The 23,202-nt window shown below is 36.0% G+C and overlaps 1 protein-coding gene across 1 annotated transcript; it reads left to right on the plus strand.

Annotated features, from left to right (window-relative positions):
- On the plus strand, positions 767-1,608 carry LOC109950805 (protein FAR1-RELATED SEQUENCE 5-like). The gene is made up of 2 exons (XM_020570934.1): positions 767-1,110; positions 1,341-1,608. The coding sequence occupies exons 1-2, from the start codon at positions 767-769 to the stop codon at positions 1,606-1,608; spliced, it is 612 nt and encodes a 203-aa protein (XP_020426523.1).

Raw genomic sequence — 23,202 nt, forward strand, 5'->3', positions numbered from 1 at the left:
TTTGATTCTATGGCTCAAGTGAAAACCTCTTCTCTTTTTGGTTCAGCAGACAAGATTCCAGATGAAAGCAAAGTAGCATAATCTCTTTTTGTAGCTAGACGCCGCAGCAACAGTTGTTCCTCGATTTTGGTAGAGATGGAGTCTCAAATACCAAAGAGTCTTCTCTAATGTTCACCTCATTCTCTCAAGCTGACTGACTTTGGAGCTTCCGATGGATTTTGAGAGGTAAGTTCACTCTTGCTGGATTGATTTTATTGGGTTTGGTTTGGTTTTTGTGAGGGTGGGAAATTTGTCATTTGTGGCATCAATAATGCGTCATTTCTGCTATCAATAATGCGTCAATTTCTTATGAATATTCAATATACTTAGTTGATTTTTTTGATGGGGGTGAGAAATTATGAAATGTAGGTAAAAAATCCTAAACTTAGGCTTAATGACATTAGGAGTAAGCATTTGAAGAGGATATTGGGTGAAGTTCTGTAATTGCTGGTTTGAATTACATTTGTGTTCTTAGTTGAACATGTTGGTTCTAATGTTATTTTTTTCAGATTATTTCACAAGAGATGACGTAACTATTATTAAATTTTGCTGGCGTTTTGTGTAATTGGAATCCAACAAGTTAGGCTATGCGTGTTTTGTGTCAATTTGGGCAATGTTTTGTGTAAGTGGAATGCATTGATATGTTGTGATGCAGTAATGATTGATTAATGAATTAATATTTGCTATACAGTAATACAGAAGTGGATCAATAATATACGTGGATAAAATGTCTAGGGGCTCAGAGAGTGATGATTGTGTAACAGCTAATGGGAGGGTTTACATTCCTGAAGTAAGAAATGAGGAAACACCAGCAGTTGGGATGAAGTTCAACTCGCTTGACCTCGTTTATAATTTCTATAATAGATTTGCATTCTTGGCTGGCTTTGGTATTCGACTTCATTCCAGCTTTTGGGGGAAAGTTAAGAAAGAGATTCTAAGGAAAGAATTTGTATGTTGCAAACAAGGTGCATTCAGGAAAGATGAAACTCGGGAGAGAAAAAGACAGCGGGGAATAAGTAGATGCAATTGCAAAGCTAAGATTGTGGTTGTGAAGACAAATGGGAGCAAGAAGTATACCATCTCTCTTTTTGCATAGGGACACAATCATCAGATGACACTCTCAGAAAGAATGCATTTATTGAGATCACACCGTCGTATGTCAGATTCTACAAAAGTATTCACAAACAGTTGGGTTCGGTTAATATTCCCATTCATCAGAAGGTAAGTATTTTCGAGGTGCAATCCGGAGGAATGGATAAAATCGGTTTTACCAAAAAAAATATCTACAATCTTGAATGTAGTGTGAATGGGAAGCTGAGGAATCACGATGTTGAACTAGTGACCGAGTATTTTATGACTGAACAGAAAAAAAATGAGGCTTTTTATTTCAAGATTGAGGGAGATGGCCATGACAGGTTTAGTCAATGTTTTTGGGCAGATGCAACTTCTAGACGGGCGTACGGGTTTTATGGAGATGTTGTATTCAATACCACATTCAACACGAATCGATACGACTTGACATTTGCAACAATGTTGGGAGTTAATAACCATGGTCAGACAATTGTCTAAGCATCTGTATTTTTGAGCAAGGAAATGACTGAGTCGTTTATTTGGATGTTTGAGGAGTTTAAGAAAGCCATGCCAGGTAGCGAACTTAAAACGATCATTACAGATCAAGATGCGACAATGACCAGAGCGATTTCAATAGCCTTCCTGACTACATTTCATCGACTTTGCATATGGCACATCACATCAAAGTTCTATGTTATGTTATCACATTCTGCTTATGAGGAGTATTGGCGTGAATTTCAGAAAGTCATATGGGATACTGACAATAAGGATGAGTTTAATGTAAAATGGAATATTGTGGTTACAAATGCTGGTTTGACTGACTATCCATTGCTAAGTTCAATATTTAAATTAAGGGAATCTTGGGTTCCAGCCTAAGCATGACATTTTTTTGCCGCTAGAATGTCAAGCAGCCAAAGAGCAGAAGGTTCTAATGGTTTCTTCAAGCAATACATATCAAGGAGAATTTCATTGATGGATTTCATAATACGATTTGAGAGGGCACTTTCTCATCAACGTCAAAAAGAGTTAGTTGATGATCACGTAGATGCATTTGAAGTGGCTCAATGTATTCTACCTATGTCAATGAACAAACAAATGGCTACCTTGTACACAAGGACAATGTTTCAAAAGTTTGAGCAAGAACTAATACAAAGTACAGCATGTTTCCTAGAGCTCAAAATAGAGGCTGCTTCTAAAGTTGTCTTTAACGTGAGCGAAAGGAAAAATTGGGAAACAAGAGTGACAGAAGTTGTATATGTCAAAGATTTTGACCACGCATCGTGTAGCTGCAAAAGATTTGAATTTGTTGAAATTATTTGCAAGCATATCCTAGCATTGTTTAGAAGGGACCAGATTGAATATATGCCCGATAAATATATTTTGAAGAGGTGAAAGAAAACTGCGAAATCTGGATTGGTGTCAGATGCAAATGGCAACAAAATTAAAGACTCTGCAGATCCTGGTCTTTTAATAAAGCGGAGTACAATGTCACGACTTGCTTCAGATGTGGTTGAGGATGCATTAATGAGTGAAGAAGGATGTGAGCTACTGTCAAAAACTCTAAAAAGTTTGCAGGTGAAGTTGAAGTTGTTGAAGGATGGACCAAGTAATAACGAAGTTGGAGGGTCCAGCTCTCAAACACAATATATGAAAGACCCTAAGAGAGTGAGGTGAAAATGAAGGTCGAAACGAGTAACGGGAGCAAAGGAAAAGGCAATGAAGCGAGGGATTAGACACTGTCGGTAGTGTGGACATATTGGTCATGATAAAAGACAATGCCTAAGAAATTTGAACACACCGTAAGATGTTAACACTATTTATAATAACACCTAAAATTTGAATAGGTAAATTTTTTATGTGCTTGTGTTTGATGTTTATGCAGGACATCACCGTCGAACAATGATGAACAACTCCAATAGATCGTAGTGACCCATTATTCGACGAATTTGACAGGATGCACGGACCAACTGAATGATTTATGTTTCTATTAGACGAAGCCCGGTTATTATGAAGACTAATGATCAGGTGAAGTTTTCTAGATTCAGTTTTATTATTATTATTTTTTTGTTCATGTCCACTAATGAGCTCTTACCATGTCCACTGATAATTGAAATGAAAATTTGCTTAGTTTCATTCTTGCATGAAATTTGGACACATGTTAATTTTACGTCTTCTCCCTATTTAGAAATTTTCATAGACATTTGATAAAGTATCAAATTTTGAGTTATGTGAAGAAGCAATGACTTTTACCATGTAAAATGGGTAGTTTATGGTGAATTATGTTTTAACAGAGATTCATTGATTATATCACAGGCTAATGTAGCATTTCCAGCAGCCAGCTGTTGTTTCCATTACCAGTAATGATTTCCAGCAGCACTCATCATTTCCAGTAGCACCCACTTTTTCCGAATGTTATGTTCTAGTGTTTTACTGGTTATTAAGATCTGAGCTCGATTGGTTATTAGGTGCACGATTTTGTAAACATTTGTAACTGAAGGATACTTGAAGCACTTTGTTGGAACAGAGTGATTAGAAAGCAGCGTGTAAAAAAGTACATTGCAGCTAATTACATTTCGAACGGTTGGAGAATATTAAAGGGTACACTAACATTTGAACTACTCATAATTCCACACACAAAAGAAAATTTGATTGCAAAGCATTTTATGTGCTCCCTCTAGCAATAGCACGATCTCCCCAACCAACTGAACAACGGTAGCCACAATCACTCGGTCGTATTGGTCAGCTTCTTCTTAGCAGGTCTCACGTGCTTATAGTCACTCATGTCCCCAGTGATATAGACGAAATATATATTCAACAATATTTGAAATCACTACTACAAAAAAGCAAAAAGACGACGATAAATCACCGTCGTGTATTCGGTTTTTCAATGGTCGTGGAATCCATCGTCATCTTTTCCCTCATAAACCACGACGCTAAATCACCGTCGTTGTTACAATATACAACGTCATCGTCAAATACAAAACGACGTCTTTGTACTGCAAAAAGATCTAAAAAAGCAGTCGAGGATGAGAATAGACGACCAACTCTCTAAAAAAACCATCGTTAAAAAGGAAAAATACGACACATATTAACAGAACAAGGCCGCATTATAGACATACAACGACGAAAATTAAAATAAGACGCCGTTAAATATCATTTTCACGACAATAAAAAATATGACGTCTTTAAATACATTAGAAGACGACGTTATTGATACCTACTACGTCGCCTATATAAAAAGAGCCGTCGTAAAATAAATTTTTCACTTCGATTTTTCTATAAAAGATGACGTGGAAATAGTTGTCAGTGTCATTATTTACGACGTATGTATTTATAGAGTAGACGTTGAACAATGAAACAACGTCGGTTACAAATATATGAGAGTCGTATTACAAAATTTATACGTCCTATTTTCAGAAACAAACAACGACGATAAATATTAGACGTTGTTAAATAAAACAACGTCAAAAACAAATAAAAACAGACGTGTTTAGTCTGCTAAAGTTCTAAAAAATAGTCGAGGATGAGAATAGACGACCAACTCAAACAAATCACCGTCGTTAAAAAGGAAAAATATGACACATATTAAAAGAACAAGGCCGCAAGATAGACATACAACGACGACAACTAAAACACTACGCCGTTAAATATAATTTTCACGACAAGAAAAAATATGACGTCTTTAAATACATGAGAAGACGACGTTATTGAAATCTACTACGTCTCTTATTTACAAACAACCGTCGTGAAATAAATTTTCCACTTCGATTTTTCTAAAAAAGATGACGTGGAAATAGTTGTCAGTGTCATTATTTACGACGTATGTATTTATATAGTTGACGTTGAATGCGAAACAACGTCAGTGGCATTTATATTGTCGACGTTGTATTTATAAGTATTCATTACTCACGACGCACTTATTAATATAGACGACGTTGAACTTCTAAACAACGTCGGTTCCAAATAAATGAGAGCCGTATTACAGAACATATAGACGGCGTTGATTATGATGAGAGCCGTATTACAAATAACGTCGTTTAATTGATATTAGACGGCGGTTATAATGAATTACCGTCGGAATTCATTTCGTTCCTCTTCGTTTATAAAAGAACTTGCGACGTGGAAAATGTATGATGACGTCGTATTTTTTAACGTTCAGATTATATATCTCGTTTTTTAGACGTCGGTATTATGAGATTGGAGTCGTGTTATTTTGAATTACATGGCGGTTCTTAATCCTTCCCCGACGTGATATCCTGAATAATTGCTTCACAATAGCGTCGTGGTTCTTCATTGTTACGTTGCTTTAAGACGTCGGTAAATATGCTGAATAACTGGTTCACAATAACGTCGTGTTTTATTTGAACGTAGAAAGTGAAGAAATCACATTACAATATATTACAAAATTAATGTCATACACTGCCAATTACATAAGCATCATTCATCCATATATCTTCACACCCATCTCGAATATTTTGACCGCCTAACTCACCCACCAGTTCATCAAATGTGTCAACATTTGGCATCCCTCTAGTAAATGGCTCACACTCAATTATCACATCACCTAAGACTTCATCACCAATAACATCATTATATTCTCTATTAGGCATTGATAACACTACCGACCAACCACGATGCATCGGGTCGTCAACAAAAAATATTTGTTTGACTTGAGAAGCCAAAACAAATTGGTCATTCCTATGTCCAATTTTACTCAAATCTACAAGGGTAAATCCAAGTTCGTCGACTACAAGACCAGAACTATCTATCCAATCACACCTAAAGACTGGGATTGTAAACTTTTGGTAGTCAAGGTCCCAAATTTCTTGAATGACACCATAGAAACCCATATTTGAGAGAATTGGGTTTTTATCCTTGGCACTAGCAACTTGCATGGTATGTGCAAGTAAATAAACTCCACTATTTTGAGTTGTCCGCACATCATCTTGTGCCTTGATATTGAATTTAATACCTTTAATAAGATAGCTCCTATATAATGGCACTGCCATGTTTGGACCAGCTGCTAGCCACCTTAAATTTTCTGATACGCCATGATTGTCTTCCTCAAGTTCACTTTGAACCTGCAAATTAATCATATATCTTAATTCAATCTAACATAGAAATAAGAAGAAAATTAAAAGAGAAATATGTTATTCAACAACATATACCTTGAAGCGTAGCCATTGAATGAAAGTGCTATTGTGCTTATCCTGCAGCCACTTTGTTCTCTTTCTAAATTTTGGATAAGCAGTCTTGATGTGGATCATATGTTGCCTACATGACACGAAAAATTCAAGCATTACGGTCCTAAATATAGAAGATAAACATAAGAAATAATTTAAAATGGAAACTTAAAGAATAAAACTCATACGTACTCGATATAAGGTAGGACTTCCTCCGTATTCTCCAAGACATATAGATGTGCTTGATTCAACAGGTCCTGATCAACTATGCTCACTGTGCAACCTGATAATGGCTTTGAAAGTCCCATCTTTTGGCTTGAAGGCACTCCAACTGTACTAACATCAGATAAATGCTGAGTACAAAACTCTACCGCTTCTTCAGCTATATACCGCTCAGCAATGCAACCTTCGGGACGAGTACGATTCTGAACATACCCCTTCAGCACTTTCATATATCTTTCAAACGGATACATCCACCTAAAATATACTGGCCCACATAGACGAACTTCTCTGATAAGATGTACTACTAGATGAACCATGATATCAAAGAATGAAGGGGGAAAGTACTTCTCAAGCAAACACAGAGTAACTACTACATCTTCTTCCAACTTATCTAGCTTGGAAACATCAACAGTCTTTGCACATATAGCATTGAAGAAGAAGCACAAACGAGTTATTGCATACCTTGCAGGCTTCTCCAAAACAGAACGAATTGCCACAGGGAGCAATTGTTGCATTAAGGTATGACAATCATGTGATTTAAGGCCAAGAAGTCTTGAATTTTGTAAAGATACAAGATTTTTAATATTTGAAGAATAACCTTCAGGGACCTTCATACCATAGAAAGAATTGCAAACCTCTCTCTTCTCTGCTCTTGACAAATTCCAAGGCCCAGGAGGCAAACGAGTACGTCTTTCTCCATACTCGGGTTGCAAATCAATTTTGACCCCCATGTTCAATAAATCTAATCGAGCAGCAATCCCATCTTTATTTTTTCCAGGGATCTCCAGCAATGTACCAATAATACTATCGCAAACATTCTTCTCAATGTGCATAACATCTAGGGCATGCCTCACAGGAAGGTATTTCCAATACTCGAGATCAAAGAATATTGATTTCTTCTTCCAACAAACTCTGTCACCATTTTCAACCATATGCAGCACTTCTTCTCCGGTTAATGGCTCGGGAGGTATGCCATATTCAGGTTTCCCATTAAAAGCTGCACGTTGCCTACTATATGGATGATTGATTGGTAACCATTTTCTATGCCCAATGTAACAAATTTTGTGGCCATTTTTCAACCTGTGACTAGGTGTATCATCGCCGCATATTGGACAAGCTTTATATCCTTTAACAACACAACCAGATAAGTTTCCATAGGCGGGGAAATCATTAATTGTCCACATTAATGCAGCTCTGAGTGTAAAGTATTCTCCATTATGTGCATCATACACTCCACTAATCTCATCCCACAAAGATTTTAAATCATCAATCAAAGGCTCCAAGTAGACGTCTATATCATTTCCGGGTTGTTTAGGACCGGAAATCAATAAGGTTAACATCATGAACTTTCGTTTCATGCACAGCCATGGAGGGAGATTATATGTAACTAAGATAACCGGCCAACAACTATATCTGCTACTTAGAGAACTGTGGGGATTGAATCCATCAGATGAAAGAGCCAATCTCAAGTTTCTCGGCTCATTACCAAACTCAGGCCATTTATCATCAAGAAGTTTCCAAGACGGGGAATCCGCCGGATGAGACATCTGACCGTCAATTGATTTTCTAGCAGCATGCCAAGTCAAACTCTTAGCTGTCTCATGTGATTGAAACATCCTTTTAAACCTTGGAATTGGAGGAAAATACCACACCACCTTCGCTGGCACACCCTCTTTCAAGATTGAATCTTTGCCTTCCTTCCACCTTGAGATACCACAAGTAGGACAATTAGTTGAATCCTCATACTCCTTCCTATACAAGATGCAATCATTGGGGCATGCGTGCATTTTCTCATAACTCAGCCCTAATGCACACAAAGTCTTTTTAGCCTCATACATAGAGGTTGGTATTGTATTTCCTTCTGGAAGCAAATCGCCTTGAAGTATCAATAATTCTGTAAAACAGACATCACTCATCCCATGTTTTGCCTTCAAATTATACAACTTCACTAATGCCGATAACTTCGTGTACTTTCTACAACCAGGGTACACTGGTTGATCTCCATCCCCAATCACATTGGCAAACTCATACGGATCGAAACCAAAATCACCAAAATCATTATCATCCATATCAATTTCTTCAGACACAAAACTGTACCTACTATGGCCATCATCTTCTTCAACATTTCTACTAGCATTAGTAGTTGCTTCCCAAGTTTCTCCGTAAAATGTCCAATTCTTATAGCTTTGGTCAATTCCATTAAAGTATAAGTGATCCCTTATAATTCCAACCCCAAACAACTTCAAATTAACACATTTAACACATGGACAACGGATATGTGTTGTAGTTAGAAGATTTTCTACAGCAAAGTTCAAAACTGCTTCCACCCCAAACTCATATGCCTTCGATCTTCTATCCGAGTGCATCCATGACTTATCCATCTCCGACACTATAACCTATTATCTATAATAAAGTGAAAATACAGGCAATGACCATCATTATAGCAGATTATACAAAGATCTAATAGCAAGTAATACACAACAGAGACGACGGATTTTAAACAAAAACAGACGTATTTGGCATATATAGACGACGGATTTTCAACAGACGTCGTCTAATATAAGTAATACAACGACAGTTTTTTCATAAACCGTCGTGTAATCGTCGTCGTATGCCTAAAAAGGCGTCGTGTCTCAGTTTATTTTCAAGAACCCAAAACCCATTAAGAACACAACATATATATGAAACCAAGCAAGAAACCAACATATACATGAAACCAAGCATGAAAACAATAAATCCATTCCCAATTCAACATAACATAGGGTGATTAAAAGATCCGACAAAATTAAATCCATTCCCAATTCAACATAACAGATAATGTAATCCATGAACCCATTAAACAAAAAATCCATGAACCCATTAAACAGAAAATCCATGAACCCATACCTATAAGCACATTATTAACAGATCGCAAAGCATATACCTAAAACCCTTTAACAAAACAACCTAATATCATTCAATGAATTTACAAGGGGAAGATAGGGTTTGTACTTATAGGTTGGACGAGCTCACAGATTCGACGGAGCCTGGAGAGTGCAACTTTTAATTAGAGCAGAAGTGAGAGAGCGAATGTTACGTTGCGCGAAATCTGAAAATTTTAGGGTTCAGGGTTAGAAGTATAAGAATAAGAGCCAAATATAAAAAAATTTAGGGCGCGCGAAAATTTTTAGAGCGCGCGCTCTTTAAAACGGCCAAAGTTCTACAAGAACCGACGTAAATGTAATATTCCACGACGGAAACACTGAACGTAACGCCGTTTATTTTGACGCTTCATTTTTCGGATTAATTTTAAATTTATTTTGAATATTTTGATATAAAGACGACTGAAAAACCACGTCGAAGTTAAGAAATTGAAAACGTTGTAAATTATAATAGACGACTTACATATTAAAATGACGTCGTTTAAAGTGGAAACCATGTCGGATATTTTACTGCACGACGTAACATATGTATTCCACGACTCAACCACCGTCGTTAACAATTAATACCCTAAACCCTTAAAACTAAATTATATAATTTTAAAAATTAAGTTTATAAAAGGGTTTATGGTTTTACAGCCTAATATATACCCTAGACTACCCAAAAATTATACTTTAAAAATAAACCCCAATAAATAACAACCCTAATCTCTAAACCCTAGACTCTAAACCCTAAACCATAAAACTAGAAGTGATTTTATGACTCATCAAAACAATTTTGTTTTGGATAGTCATTTTAAATTTTTGTTATTCAAAATGAATTTTTTCAAGGTTTAGGGGGAAGAAAATATATCAATGACTTCATAGGAGTTGACTTTGCATTTTTCTGATTTATTTTAAATTTATTTTGAATATTTTGATATAAAAATAATAAAATATTCTTATCACAACAACAAACCACGTCGGTGTTAATAAATTGTAGACGTTGTAAATTGTAATAGATGACTAAGTTGTTAAAATGACGTCGTTTAAATGAGAAACCATGGCGGATATTTAACTATCCGACGTAAAATATATATTCCACGACTTAACCGCTGTCGTTACAAAGTACTACCCTGAACCCTTAAGAAATTGAAGACGTTGTAAACCATAAACGACTCAATTGTTCAAAGAACGTCGTCTAAATATCCTTTTACGTCGGATTTGTTTAAAACGAAACAACAAAAAACGACGGCTTTTGACTTTATTACGTCGTTGGAAAAGTATTACACGTCGGTTACGCAATTTGTTTGTTTGTTTTTTTTTTAATTTAAGAAAACCTCAACAAATTTTTACATTATATATTATAGACAAAATTTGTACATTATACATAAATATCAAGTGTTCAATAATTCCCCTATTCCAGGTGAAGGCAAACAAACTCTGCCCATTCATTCCGGACTTCATCAATTGCTTCTTGGGGGTATGGCGCTTCCTGTTTTTCCTTGGCATACTGCATAAACAATGACTATTAGGGTTTATAAATAAAAAGAAATTAAATCACAGACGATGATATTTTTCATAACCGACGTACTATATCTATTCAACGACGGTAATTTTACATGACCGTCGTTGATAATACAAAAAACGACGTAAAATGTATGAAGGTAATTTCTTCTTACCTTCTTCTCAAACCCCAAGGAAGGATCCATAATGATGTCCCTCATGAAGCGCATCACATAATACCCGCATTCGACACTGCTGGGTTGCTTTGGTGTGCCTAACAGAGTTTTCCAAATGACTGCCTTACGGCCTAGTCTAGCTATGTGAGAATTATAAATTTTTATAGCACTGTTCACAATGTTTTTGGCCTCTTCATCGACCACACGATTTCATGGCAGAGAATCCAGAAAATAGACGGTTTCTCTCTTTGCTCTTACAATCAGCAAGATCCAATGACGGCTGCACAAAATTAATATAAAAACGACGGTTATTTACAAAAACGACGTATTATAATATTTCACACGACGAAATAAAGTAGCAATCGACGACATTATAAATTTATCACGACGATAAATAACTACCGACGTGGTTAGTAGTTTCAAACGACTCAATAAAATAAAACACCGACGTGGTTAGTTTATACGCTGTCATTTATTGAAAATCATAAAAACAAAATCCTGTTAAGGAGACTAACCCTGGATTGTAAGGCATCAGGAAAATCTGTTCACCGTTAGTCCTCTGAAGTCGAGCTGCTAGTAGGCGTGATCTGTCAGCTATTGTGCCTGAGCTGGCACTAACTGTAGCAGGGTCGATAAAGCCAACCATGGAGCACATATTTGCTCGTTTCAAAACATCGTGTAAGTACCTAGATATATAAAATAATATAAACAAGTCAGCACAAAAAAACACACGACGGTTATGTATAACAAAACGACGTATTATAAAATTTCACACGACGTACTGAAATAGACAACGACGTTATAATATATTTATCACGACGGTACATACTAACGACGTGGTTAGTTAGTTAAGACGACGCAATAAATAAACCAACGACGTATTATTTTAGAATGACAAACCTCATATATACAAAAAAACACACGACGGTTATGTATAACAAAACGACGTATTATAAAATTTCACACGACGTACTGAAATAGACAACGACGTTATAATATATTTATCACGACGGTACATACTAACGACGTGGTTAGTTGGTTAAGACGACGCAATAAATAAACCAACGACGTATTATTTTAGAATGACAAACCTCATATATACAGCAATGACAGTGGCTCCTATTTCTTCCATGCCTGCAAATTGTGTAATATCTTCAGGCAGGAGGAAGGTATCGCGCTCTAGACCAAACACCTCCTTATCAATTGTAAAGTGCAGGGTCTTATCCTGAGGCACGAGTGTCGTTTCCACATAACGACAAAGGGATTTTAAAGAAGATGGCGCCTCCATATTTGAATAATCAACAACTTGAATAACCTGTTTAAAGAAATAAAAAAAATGACGTGGTAATTCAATAAAAACGACAGTTTAAGGAATACAACGTCGTCTGAAAAGAATTTAAACGACGGTGAAGAAACCATCGTGGTGAATAATTTATTACGTCTTAGAAAAAAATTCCGCCGTCTAAGTTGTAAACAAACGACGGTTTAAAGAAAAATATCGACGTCTGGAATTTTGAAAAACAAATAAAAAAGGCAAAGTTATGTGAACATACCTGGTCGTCATCTTCTTTCTCCTTTTCATCTTGTTTTTCTTCTCTCTTCTCTTCATCTATTACGGCGGGAATGACTAACTCCGTCGTCTAAAAACCACAAAGTTTTAAAAATAACGACGTTTAATGGCGTGTAAAACAAGTAAACTAAATACGACGTGGTATTGAAATACAAACGACGGTTTATTTTTAAAATCGTCGTGGTATGTATTTCAAACGACGGTTTTATTAATAATAACGACGTCTAATGGTTTTTAAAAAAACAGAGAATTCAAAGTTCAGATATGTTACCTTTTCTTCCTGATGTTTCCTATTTTTGGCAGTATCATCCTCAAAATGCTGGGATCTCACATCACCTCCAGAGCAGCTTGCTTTGTCAGCCATTGGATTTTTGAGACTTTGGCTAATTCTGGGTTTAAGCATGCTTGGATCAAAATTGGGAATTAATTGGGAAAGCTGACTCAGGAAATGCTACCTCTCAGCCTCTACCAATTGTTTCGTTCTAGCCTCCATCCTTAAAGCCTCTTCCCTTGCCTTAGCTTCCATCTTTTTAGTCTCTTCTTGAAGGAGAACTCTTAAACTGTCCTTCAAACGGTCGTCAAAGCTCACTCTCTGTGGTTTGTGTAAATTGAAATATTGCCTTGGTGAGATCCCAGCACCTACTCCTCTCACTCTGCCTGGATGCTCGGGGCCCAAAGCCATGGTCAGCACATCATTGCTGCCAGAAACAGTGACTTTGCCTTCCGAGACTTGTTTTTGCAATTCATCCTAAAACAAAGATATATAAAAAAGTAAGAACAAAAACACACGACGGTTATTTATATACAAACGACGTATTATATAATTTCACACGACGCAATAACATATAAATCGACGTTATTATAATTTATCACGACGGTAGTTATACCGACGTGGTTAGTTTTTAAAACGACGAAATGAATAAACCACCGACGTCTTATGCTTTATTTACAGATAACAGAGGGATGATTCAATATTCACACCTTTAACGACCTTGTTTAAAACATTTCGACGTAGTAATTCAATACAAACGACGCGAAAATGAACCACCGACATCTTATGCTATAATTACAGAAAACAGAGTAGTGATTCCTATTTAGACCTTTAACGACGTTGTTTAAAAAATTTCGACGTGGTAATATCATTCACACGACGCAAAATATAACATAAGACGTAATAAGAATTATTCACAGTTTAATAAAAATTTAAAACAGAGTGGGTAGGCTTACAATTAATTTTGCTTTCTCTGCCACTTTTGGATCCGGGATGTTACCATGTTTGTCCTGTCTAGCTCTCTTCCATAAGGTAGATCGATCAATTTCTACCCCAGGCAGGGTTTCCTCCAATTGATCCTCCAAACCAGCATATCCTTTTCGAGACAATCGATGATTGTACTCAAGTTTCTCCCTAATCTGTGCATGTTGAGAATGCACAGACTCAAAATCTTTGGATAACCTTGAAGCTACAAAGGCATCCCATTGTGCTTTCTCTATGAATTTATATGTTTCAGGGGGTTGGCTTAATCTCTCCCTGTCATTGGTGTATAGAAGGATATAATGCCTCGTTAGTGTAGACTTGAAATCCTTCCATTTCTTGGCAGCAGAAGCTAACACAGAGCTCTTGCCCCCTTGACCTACCACAAAAGCAATGTCAACTGCTTCCCAAATCTGCTCCTTTATATCCTTGGGGATTTGAGCCCATTTCATGTCCACAAGTGGAACTCTGGAGCATGCCAACACACCAATGTAGGACTGCATCTCACTATGTGCTTGGCCAATTCCTTTCCCCCTTTTATTGTACTCAACAATTGGCCTCAGTTTCTGAAGTTTTCTCTTCACAACACGAGGCATTGTGCTCATACCTCGACCAGACTTTGAATCATTAGAGATTGTTGTCGTGCTGGTTGGTTCTGTCTCAGCAGATGATGAAGCAAACTTCATCTTCTTCGAAGGCTTCACTTGAGGAGGTACCATTCCAAGCTCCTTATCTCCATTTTTCTTGGAGCCAGAATCCTTACTTTGGTCTTGGTGAGAAACCATTTTTACAGACAAAACTGCAAGTGAAAATATTTCAGGAAAAGATTAAGAACACAAACGACGGTTATTAATAAAATACGACGTATGATATGATTTTAAACGACGCAATGAAATAATCTCAGACGTAATAAATGTTTAAAACCAAGGTAATTAAACAACGACGAAATAATTAACTATAAACGACGTGATAATTAACTATAAACGACGAAATATTTATATAATGTCGTGGTATTGATGTTCACACGACGTCAGTAGTAATATACCGTCGTCTATATAAGGATCCAAAACCCTTCTTTCTTTCTCTGTGAATGTTTGATTGCAGATTTGATTTTTCTGAACCATGGTTTTTGTTTTCTAATTTGATAAAATACAAGGCCAAGAAAGAAAGTTTTGGAATCTTATATAGACGACGGTATTTTAATATGATGTCGTGGTATTAAAATTCACACGACGTAAAACAATAAGATACTGTCGTCTATATTAGATACCAACCCTACTTTCTTTTTCTTTATATTTTATCAAATTAGGGAAAAACAAAAACCATTGTTCAGAGAAATCAAACCTGCAATTAAACAAGCAAATAAAAAAAAGACTATAATTTTAAAAACAACTTTGTCAATTTTCAGACGATGCTAGAACGACTGACGAACCGTCGTGGTCTACATATTTAACCACGTAAATAAGAAGCTACCGTCGTCTTATTTAGTTGAGGTAGTTGTCTTCAAAGTTGGAAACTTTCCCTCTTTGTCTGTATATTTTATCGAACTTGGAAAGAAGTAAAATGATTTTGGCCAGAAAAAAGGTAAAAAGATTTTTCAAACAAAAAACGTATGAGCATGCAAAACAGCAACCAAAATAGTGAAAATGAAAGCTTACCTTTTGCGTGCAATGAAAGCAAGAGGAAGATTATGTTTAAGTTCAGAGACGACGAAGAAGACGAGAGGAAGACGATGAGATACTCTGACAGTGCTCTGACAAGGAAAAAAGTCTAAAAGTTTTCTCTGGGAGATTGAAATTTTTAATCGGGTTTGAAAACAGCGCATGTGTATGTCAGATAGACGAAAAGTTGCTTACATATAAAACCATTTCAAAAAAATAATACGGCGGTTACATATAACTACGACGTATAAATTACAAAATACGACGGTACATTTAACTTCGGACGTGGTAAATAAATACGACAGTAGTGTTGTAGGTACCGTCGTAGTAAACTCAAAAATTAAAGTACATAAGTAATAACTCGCGTCATGGTACATTATTTAACACGTCGTTTTTATTAATGTACCGACGTGGATTTCTGTAATATACGTCGATCATACCGACGTTGATTTTACAATTTAAACGGCGGTTTTTTCGTGAGGTCCGCCGTTGGTTTTAAAAATTTATTCTATAAATTTGTCGCTTTCATTCATTTTCGGTTTACATTTAGGGTTCCAAGTTCTTCCTCTCTCAGTCTCTCACGTCTCAAAGGCAATAATTTGGATGTCTTTCTCAAAGAGAAATTGAGCTTACTCGCATCAAATATATGTCCACAAGAAGAAGCTTGTCAACTAGCCTTCTCACTTCCTTGATCAAGCCTGATAGGACACTTAGTGCTTCTGAATACTCCTTGCTTTCCATCAAAAGAGATGCAAGCCTGGCCTCCACTCGCTGTCGAAGGAAAGTTCGCTTCTCAGGGAAATCTGCTTGATTTTCTTGGCTAAGAAGATTCGTCAGATTTGTGATAGCCTCTTCCTTTATCCGTAGAGCTTCAGAAGAAGAAGATGGGTTTCAAGAATGCGATAAAGAATAGAAATGGCTTCAGATGGCCTCTAAAGCATGAGCAATCGAATCAGTAGTTGCTGGGAGATATGATGAAGACATTGTCAATGCTTTGAACTATACAAGTCCTGCAGAAAGATAAAGGACCAAACTGTTAAAGAAACTGAAACAACGGCGGTTTTCTGTTCTACCGTCGTCTTTTCTCGTCGTCTATATTAAGGTAAGATGGCGGTAGATTTATAATTACCGACGTAGATTATTTTGTTAAACGTCGTTAAGTGTACTACAACCGACGTGGATTTTATTTTTAAATTATAAATAGAGTTTTTTTTTCCGAATTCTTTCAGTTTTAGTTTTCAATTACAAAGCGTGATAAATAGATTTTTCTTTCCCGAGGAAATTTAAAATGAGGGAAATTAATGTTCTTGAATTTGTAAACTAACACGACGCAATATTACTAACCCGAGGAAATTATAAATAGATTTTGCTTTCCCGAATAAATTTTAAATTAATTCAGTTTGAAACAACGACGGTTTTTTGTTATGCCGTCGTTTTTAACTAACACGACGCAATATTTTTTTTGCGACGTGGAATCTTTTCATTTAACGTCGTTATGTTTAATATAACCGACGTGGATTTGAATTTTTAAATTATGAATAGAATTTTTTTTCCCGTGACCTTTCAGTTTATTTTTCAATTACAGTGCGTTATAAATAGAGTTTTTTTTTTCCGGAGGAAATTTAAAATGAAGGAAATTAATGTTCTGGAATATATAAAGTTTCTTTTTGGAGGACAGATTTAAATAAAATAAGAATATAAAAACAACGACTGTTTTTTTATTACTGTCGTCGTTTTTCGTCGTCTTAAGTAAGACTAAGACGACGTAATATATTTGTTTAGCGACGTTGATTTGTTTTTTAAACGTCGTTAGGTATAATATAACCGTCGTTGAAAATTGTCTCTCTGATTGCAAATTTGCAACGACGTTAGGTATAATATTTGTAGATACACAAACGCACACACATCATCAACTTCCAAAAAATTGTCTCTCTGATTGCAAATCTGTGTCATCTGTTAAGATTATGATGTGGAACAGAGTTCCATCTGGTAAGATTTCGTAACCCTTGGGATCTCAGACAAATCTGATTATGTCGGCAGTTTTCTATATAAACCGTCGTGGTTATTTCAATTCTTGTCATTAAGTAGATCTACCGACGTAGGATAAGAAAATCAAAGAAAAAAATTGTTAACAAAAATTCTTATTAAGACGACGGTTAAAATTAAATGTACGACGTATAAAATGAATAAATACGACGTTAAATTTTATTGTACGATTTAAAGATAACGTCGTAGAACTATACGAGAATGACGTCCATATATTTATATTTTCCGTCGTTGTACATTAATTTAATACGGCGATATTTTGTATTTTAAAGCCGTGGATTTGTTTGTAATTATACGGCATCTTATACGAAAACCTCGTCGTGTTATTTTATAAGTAAAAACGGCGGTTTTTATTGAAATCGTCGTCTTTACTTTCTACGTCGGTCGATTCATAACTTCTGCCGTTCTTTGTTGGCATTGATTTAACACTGCGGAAATCTGTTTCAAATAGACGTCGGTTGTTTAATTATGTACATCGTTGTTTTTGAACAGCCATTTGAATCTCCATTTTTTAGTTGTCTAAGGTTGTATTACACGACGATGTTTTTAGAACCGTCGTCTTTTTATAAACCACGACGGTTTTCACTTAGACCGTCGTTGTTTTCTGGTCGTCTTTTTCACTTTTTGTAGTAGTGAATTTTGTTATATATAAATAAACCATAAACCATTCACTAAACAATGTATAGCACATGTTATGTTACTTATGACTCACGTGTCAGTTTTTTGAGAAAAAGTACGACAACTCTTTAACGTGAACGGACATGGTAATGGGGCTTTACTAATTCCCAACGTGCTATGATATTGACTGCTTATTGAATAATATTTCGATATTTGTAAAATATAATGTTAGACAAAAGGAACACATGATGACTTGCAATACATAGTCCCAATAATTATATATGAAGCAAATGAAATGGATATTTGTGTTATTTTAAATTAGATAATGACATTAAGGGAATATACTTCTAATTTGTGCAATACCACGATCACCCCCAACCAACTGAACAACGGTAGCCGCAATCACTTAGTCGTATCGGTCGGCTTCTTCCGAGCAGCTTTGACGTGCTTATGATCATTCATGTCACCACCATCGTCTAGTATCTCTCTCACAGCATCATGGGACACATAGTCCCAATTATAACTTGTATGAGTAGTTGCCCCAAATGCTCGAAATTTTTCGAATCCTTCATTGAATGCCAACTCCAATTCACTGTGGTGCTCTTCGCATCGCATATGGTTCATCAAACAACCTTTAATTTCATCATTCATTACTGTATCCAACTCCTCAGCTTTCAACTTCGTTTTATGACTCAGCTTCAAGTACTTGTTATTTTGGGAGAACACTTTGTTCACTCTAATGTTAAGATCAGCCAAAATGGCCTTGTCTTCAACACATTTCTCGTGCCATGAATTGATCAGTCTGGAATTATAATCCAGCTTGCTACTGACTGCATGTATTGCCTCTAATGGATCATCGGAGTCCCCCTCACTCCCAAATGATGTTGAAAATGGAAGGGGTCGGCGAGTACAACATGGAAATGGAACCTACGACTCCAATTTTTCATCTTCGATTGTGTTGTTGGTGCCTGAAGGGGTTGACATGCTTTAATAATCCTATTTGTTTTGGGAGGATGAGGATTGCATATGCAATTTCGTTCGAGAAAGGGAACATAGCTTTATAGACCAACATACCAAAGCTTGTGTGAAGTCAACATATGTACTTTCTTTCAATTTTTAAAAAAGAGGTGTTAGGTTTTGCTTTTCAAGCATGTCAACCTCACACTCTCCTTACACCACTGTTAGTGGTTGAAAGAAACTCAATGGAAGTGACCTCTAGTTATTGAACCCAACCAAACTAACCAAACTAGTTAGGATTAAACTTAGATTGTATCAGACAAAAAATTAATTTATACACAGTCAACCAAATTTTTTTGGCGGGAACCCTTTTATTGGTATTACTATCACCCCCTTCATAGAAATTCTCCCTCCACAAAAAACTCACTCCTCCCCTGAATCTGTCTCCATCTACTGAAACTCTCTCCTCCACAGAAACTCTCTCCCCCCCATAGAATGGATTTACTAACCGAGTTTAATGTGAGCATAATAAACACCCCTCCAAACAAAGACCGCCTTCGAAACGCAAATGAGTCACCAGACAATCAATGTCACATTTATAGACAGAATGACCATTTGTTGGAAGTTTTGAGTCTGAAAGAGTTCTTGCTTTTTGGAAGGAGAGGCATCTTCAACTTGGTGATGAAATCCAAAGGGCAAGGGCACGTTTGGAATTTGTTGAAGGCCAAATTGAAGATGACAAAAGGCAGGCCAATCTGAATAGGGCGAAGTTGCAGCGCATGAAGCGTAGACACAAACGACTTCAGAGTGTAGCTGTTCAAAAATACAAGAACTCATCTAATGCAGTGGAGTCAAAGAAGCGTGTGATGCAAGCTGGATTCGACTACTTCCGATCCTATGCAAAACTCGTCGTACCCGGGTTTGATTGGTCATCTATTACCATTTTCGACGTTAACAAATATACTCAGCAAGGGAAGTAACCATTTTGGTTCTTGTGTTTGAGCAGAGGCAAATCAGTGGAATTAGAATTTCGTTAAACTTTGCTTCAAACCTATTTTGATGCTTACTACTATGGAAGATTTCAACCTTAATATTTTGATGTCTTTAATTACGATAACACGAGATGCAAACTGCCCATCTACTTCAGTCATATGTTGTTGCCATGTCCATTTTTTATTTATCACATATCAGATTTGGACATGGTTACATCATATGCAATGTTGCCTTTATTTATTATATGTTAGGGCAAGGTTTATGGAAAAGCATTTGTGAGTGCATTTGTGACAAGGTTATGGCATTATTACGTACCACTTATATATTGTTTTTTGTATTGGTTCATCTCCTACTATTGCATTCTTTCTTTATATTATATGTTTGTGAAATCCATCTCAAAGTTAACATATACTGTGAAAAAAAATGCAGGGTGAATATATAATCACTCATATAGACTAGTACAAATATTCACTAATATTTTAAAATTGCTTGACTGGTGTGAGGTTTTTCAGAAAAAGTATGGCATTATTTTATGTGATTGGACATGATGTAAAATATATTACTGATTCCCAATGCGGCATCATATCACTACTACAAAAAGTGAAAAAGACGACCAGCAAACAACGACGGTCTAAGTGAAAACCGTCGTGGTTTATAAAAAGACGACGGTTCTAAAAACACCGTCGTGTAATACAACCTTAGACAACTAAAAAATGGAGTTTCAAATGGCTGTTCAAAAACAACGACGTACATAATTAAACAACCGACGTCTATTTGAAACAGATTTCCGCAGTGTAAAATCAATGCCAACAAAGAACGGCAGAAGTTATGAATCGACCGACGTAGAAAGTAAAGACGACGATTTCAATAAAAACTGCCGTTTTTACTCATAAAATAACACGACGAGGTTTTCGTATAAGACGCCGTATAATTACAAACAAATCCACGGCTTTAAAATACAAAATATCGCCGTATTAAATTAATTTACAACGACGAAAAATATAAATATATCGACGTCATTCTCGTATAGTTCTACGACGTTATCTTTAAATCGTACAATAAAATTTATCGTCGTATTTATTCATTTTATACGTCGTACCTTTAATTTTAACGGTCGTCTTAATAAGAATTTTTGTTAACAATTTTTTTCTTTGATTTTCTTATCCTACGTCGGTAGATCTACTTAATGACAAGAATTGAAATAACCACGACGGTTTATATAGAACACCGCCGACATAATCAGATTTGTCTGAGATCCCAAGGGTTACGAAATCTTATCAGATGGAACTCTGTTCCACATCATAATCTTAACAGATGACACAGATTTGCAAATATTGCGTCGTGTTAGTTTACAAATTCTAGAACATTAATTTCCCTCATTTTAAATTTCCTCGGGAAAGAAAAATCTATTTATCACGCTTTGGAATTGAAAACTAAAACTGAAAGAATACGGGAAAAAAAACTCTATTTATAATTTAAAAATAAAATCCACGTCGGTTGTAGTACACTTAACGACGTTTAACAAAATAATCTACGTCGGTAATTATAAATCTACCGCCATCTTAACTTAATATAGACGACGAGAAAAGACGACGGTAGAACAGAAAACCGCCGTTGTTTCAGTTTCTTTAACATATCTTTCTGCAGGACTTGTATAGTTCAAAGCATTGACAATGTCTTCATCATATCTCCCAGAAACTACTGATTCAATTGATCATGCTTTAAAGGCCATCTGAAGCCATTTCTATTCTTTATCGCATTCTTGAAACCCATCTTCTTCTTCTGAAGCTCTACGGATAAAGGAAGAGGCTATCACAAATCCGACGGATCTTCTTAGGCAAGAAAATCAAGCAGAGGATCAGGCACATCTGATCTTCAGATTTCCCTGAGAAGCGAACTTTCCTTCGACAGCGAGTGGAGGCCAGGCTTGCATCTCTTTTGATGGAAAGCAAGGAGTATTCAGAAGCACTAAGTGTCCTATCAGGCTTGATCAAGGAAGTGAGAAGGCTAGTTGACAAGCTTCTTCTTGTGGACATATATTTGATGCGAGTAAGCTCAATTTCTCTTTGAGAAAACATCCAAATTATTGTCTTTGAGACATGAGAGACTGAGAGAGGAAGAACTTGGAACCTTAAATGTAAACCGAAAATGAATGAAAGCGACAAATTTATAGAATAAATTTTTAAAACCAACGGCGGTCCTTACAAAAAAACCGCCGTTTAAATTGTAAAATCAACGTCGGTATGATCGACGTATATTACAGAAATCCACGTCGGTAAATTAATAAAAACGACGTGTTAAATAATCTACCATGACGCGAGTTATTACTTACGTACTTTAATTTTTGAGTTTACTACGACGGTACCTACAAACTACTGTCGTATTTATTTACCACGTCCGAAGTTAAATGTACCGTCGTATTTTGTAATTTATACGTCGTAGTTATATGTAACCGCCGTATTATTTTTTTGAAATGGTTTTATATGTAAGCAACTTTTCGTCTACTTGACTTACACATTTGTTGTTTTTATATTCTTATTTTATTTAAATCTGTCATCCAAAAAAGAAACTTTACATATTGCAGAATATTAATTTCCTTCGTTTTAAATTTCCTCCGGAAAAAAAACTCTATTTATAACGCACTGTAATTGAAAAATAAACTGAAAGGTCACGGGAAAAAAAATTCTATTCATAATTTAAAAATTAAAATCCACGTCGGTTATATTAAACCTAACGACGTTAAATGAGATGATTCCACGTCGAACGAAAAATATTGCGTCGTGTTAGTTAAAAACGACGTAGTTAAATGTAACCGCCGTATTATTTTTTTGAAATGGTTTTATATGTAAGCAACTTTTTGACTTACACATGCACTGTTTCCAAACCCGATTAAAAATTTCAATCTCCCAGAGAAACCTTTTCGTCTTTTTTCCTTGTCAGAGCATTGTCAGAGTTTCTCATCGTCTTCCTCTCGTCTTCTTCGTCGTCTCTGAACTAAACATCGATCATCT

This window comes from Prunus persica, chromosome G8 (assembly GCF_000346465.2).
Source record: "Prunus persica cultivar Lovell chromosome G8, Prunus_persica_NCBIv2, whole genome shotgun sequence".
In the NCBI taxonomy this organism is placed as follows: domain Eukaryota; kingdom Viridiplantae; phylum Streptophyta; class Magnoliopsida; order Rosales; family Rosaceae; genus Prunus; species Prunus persica.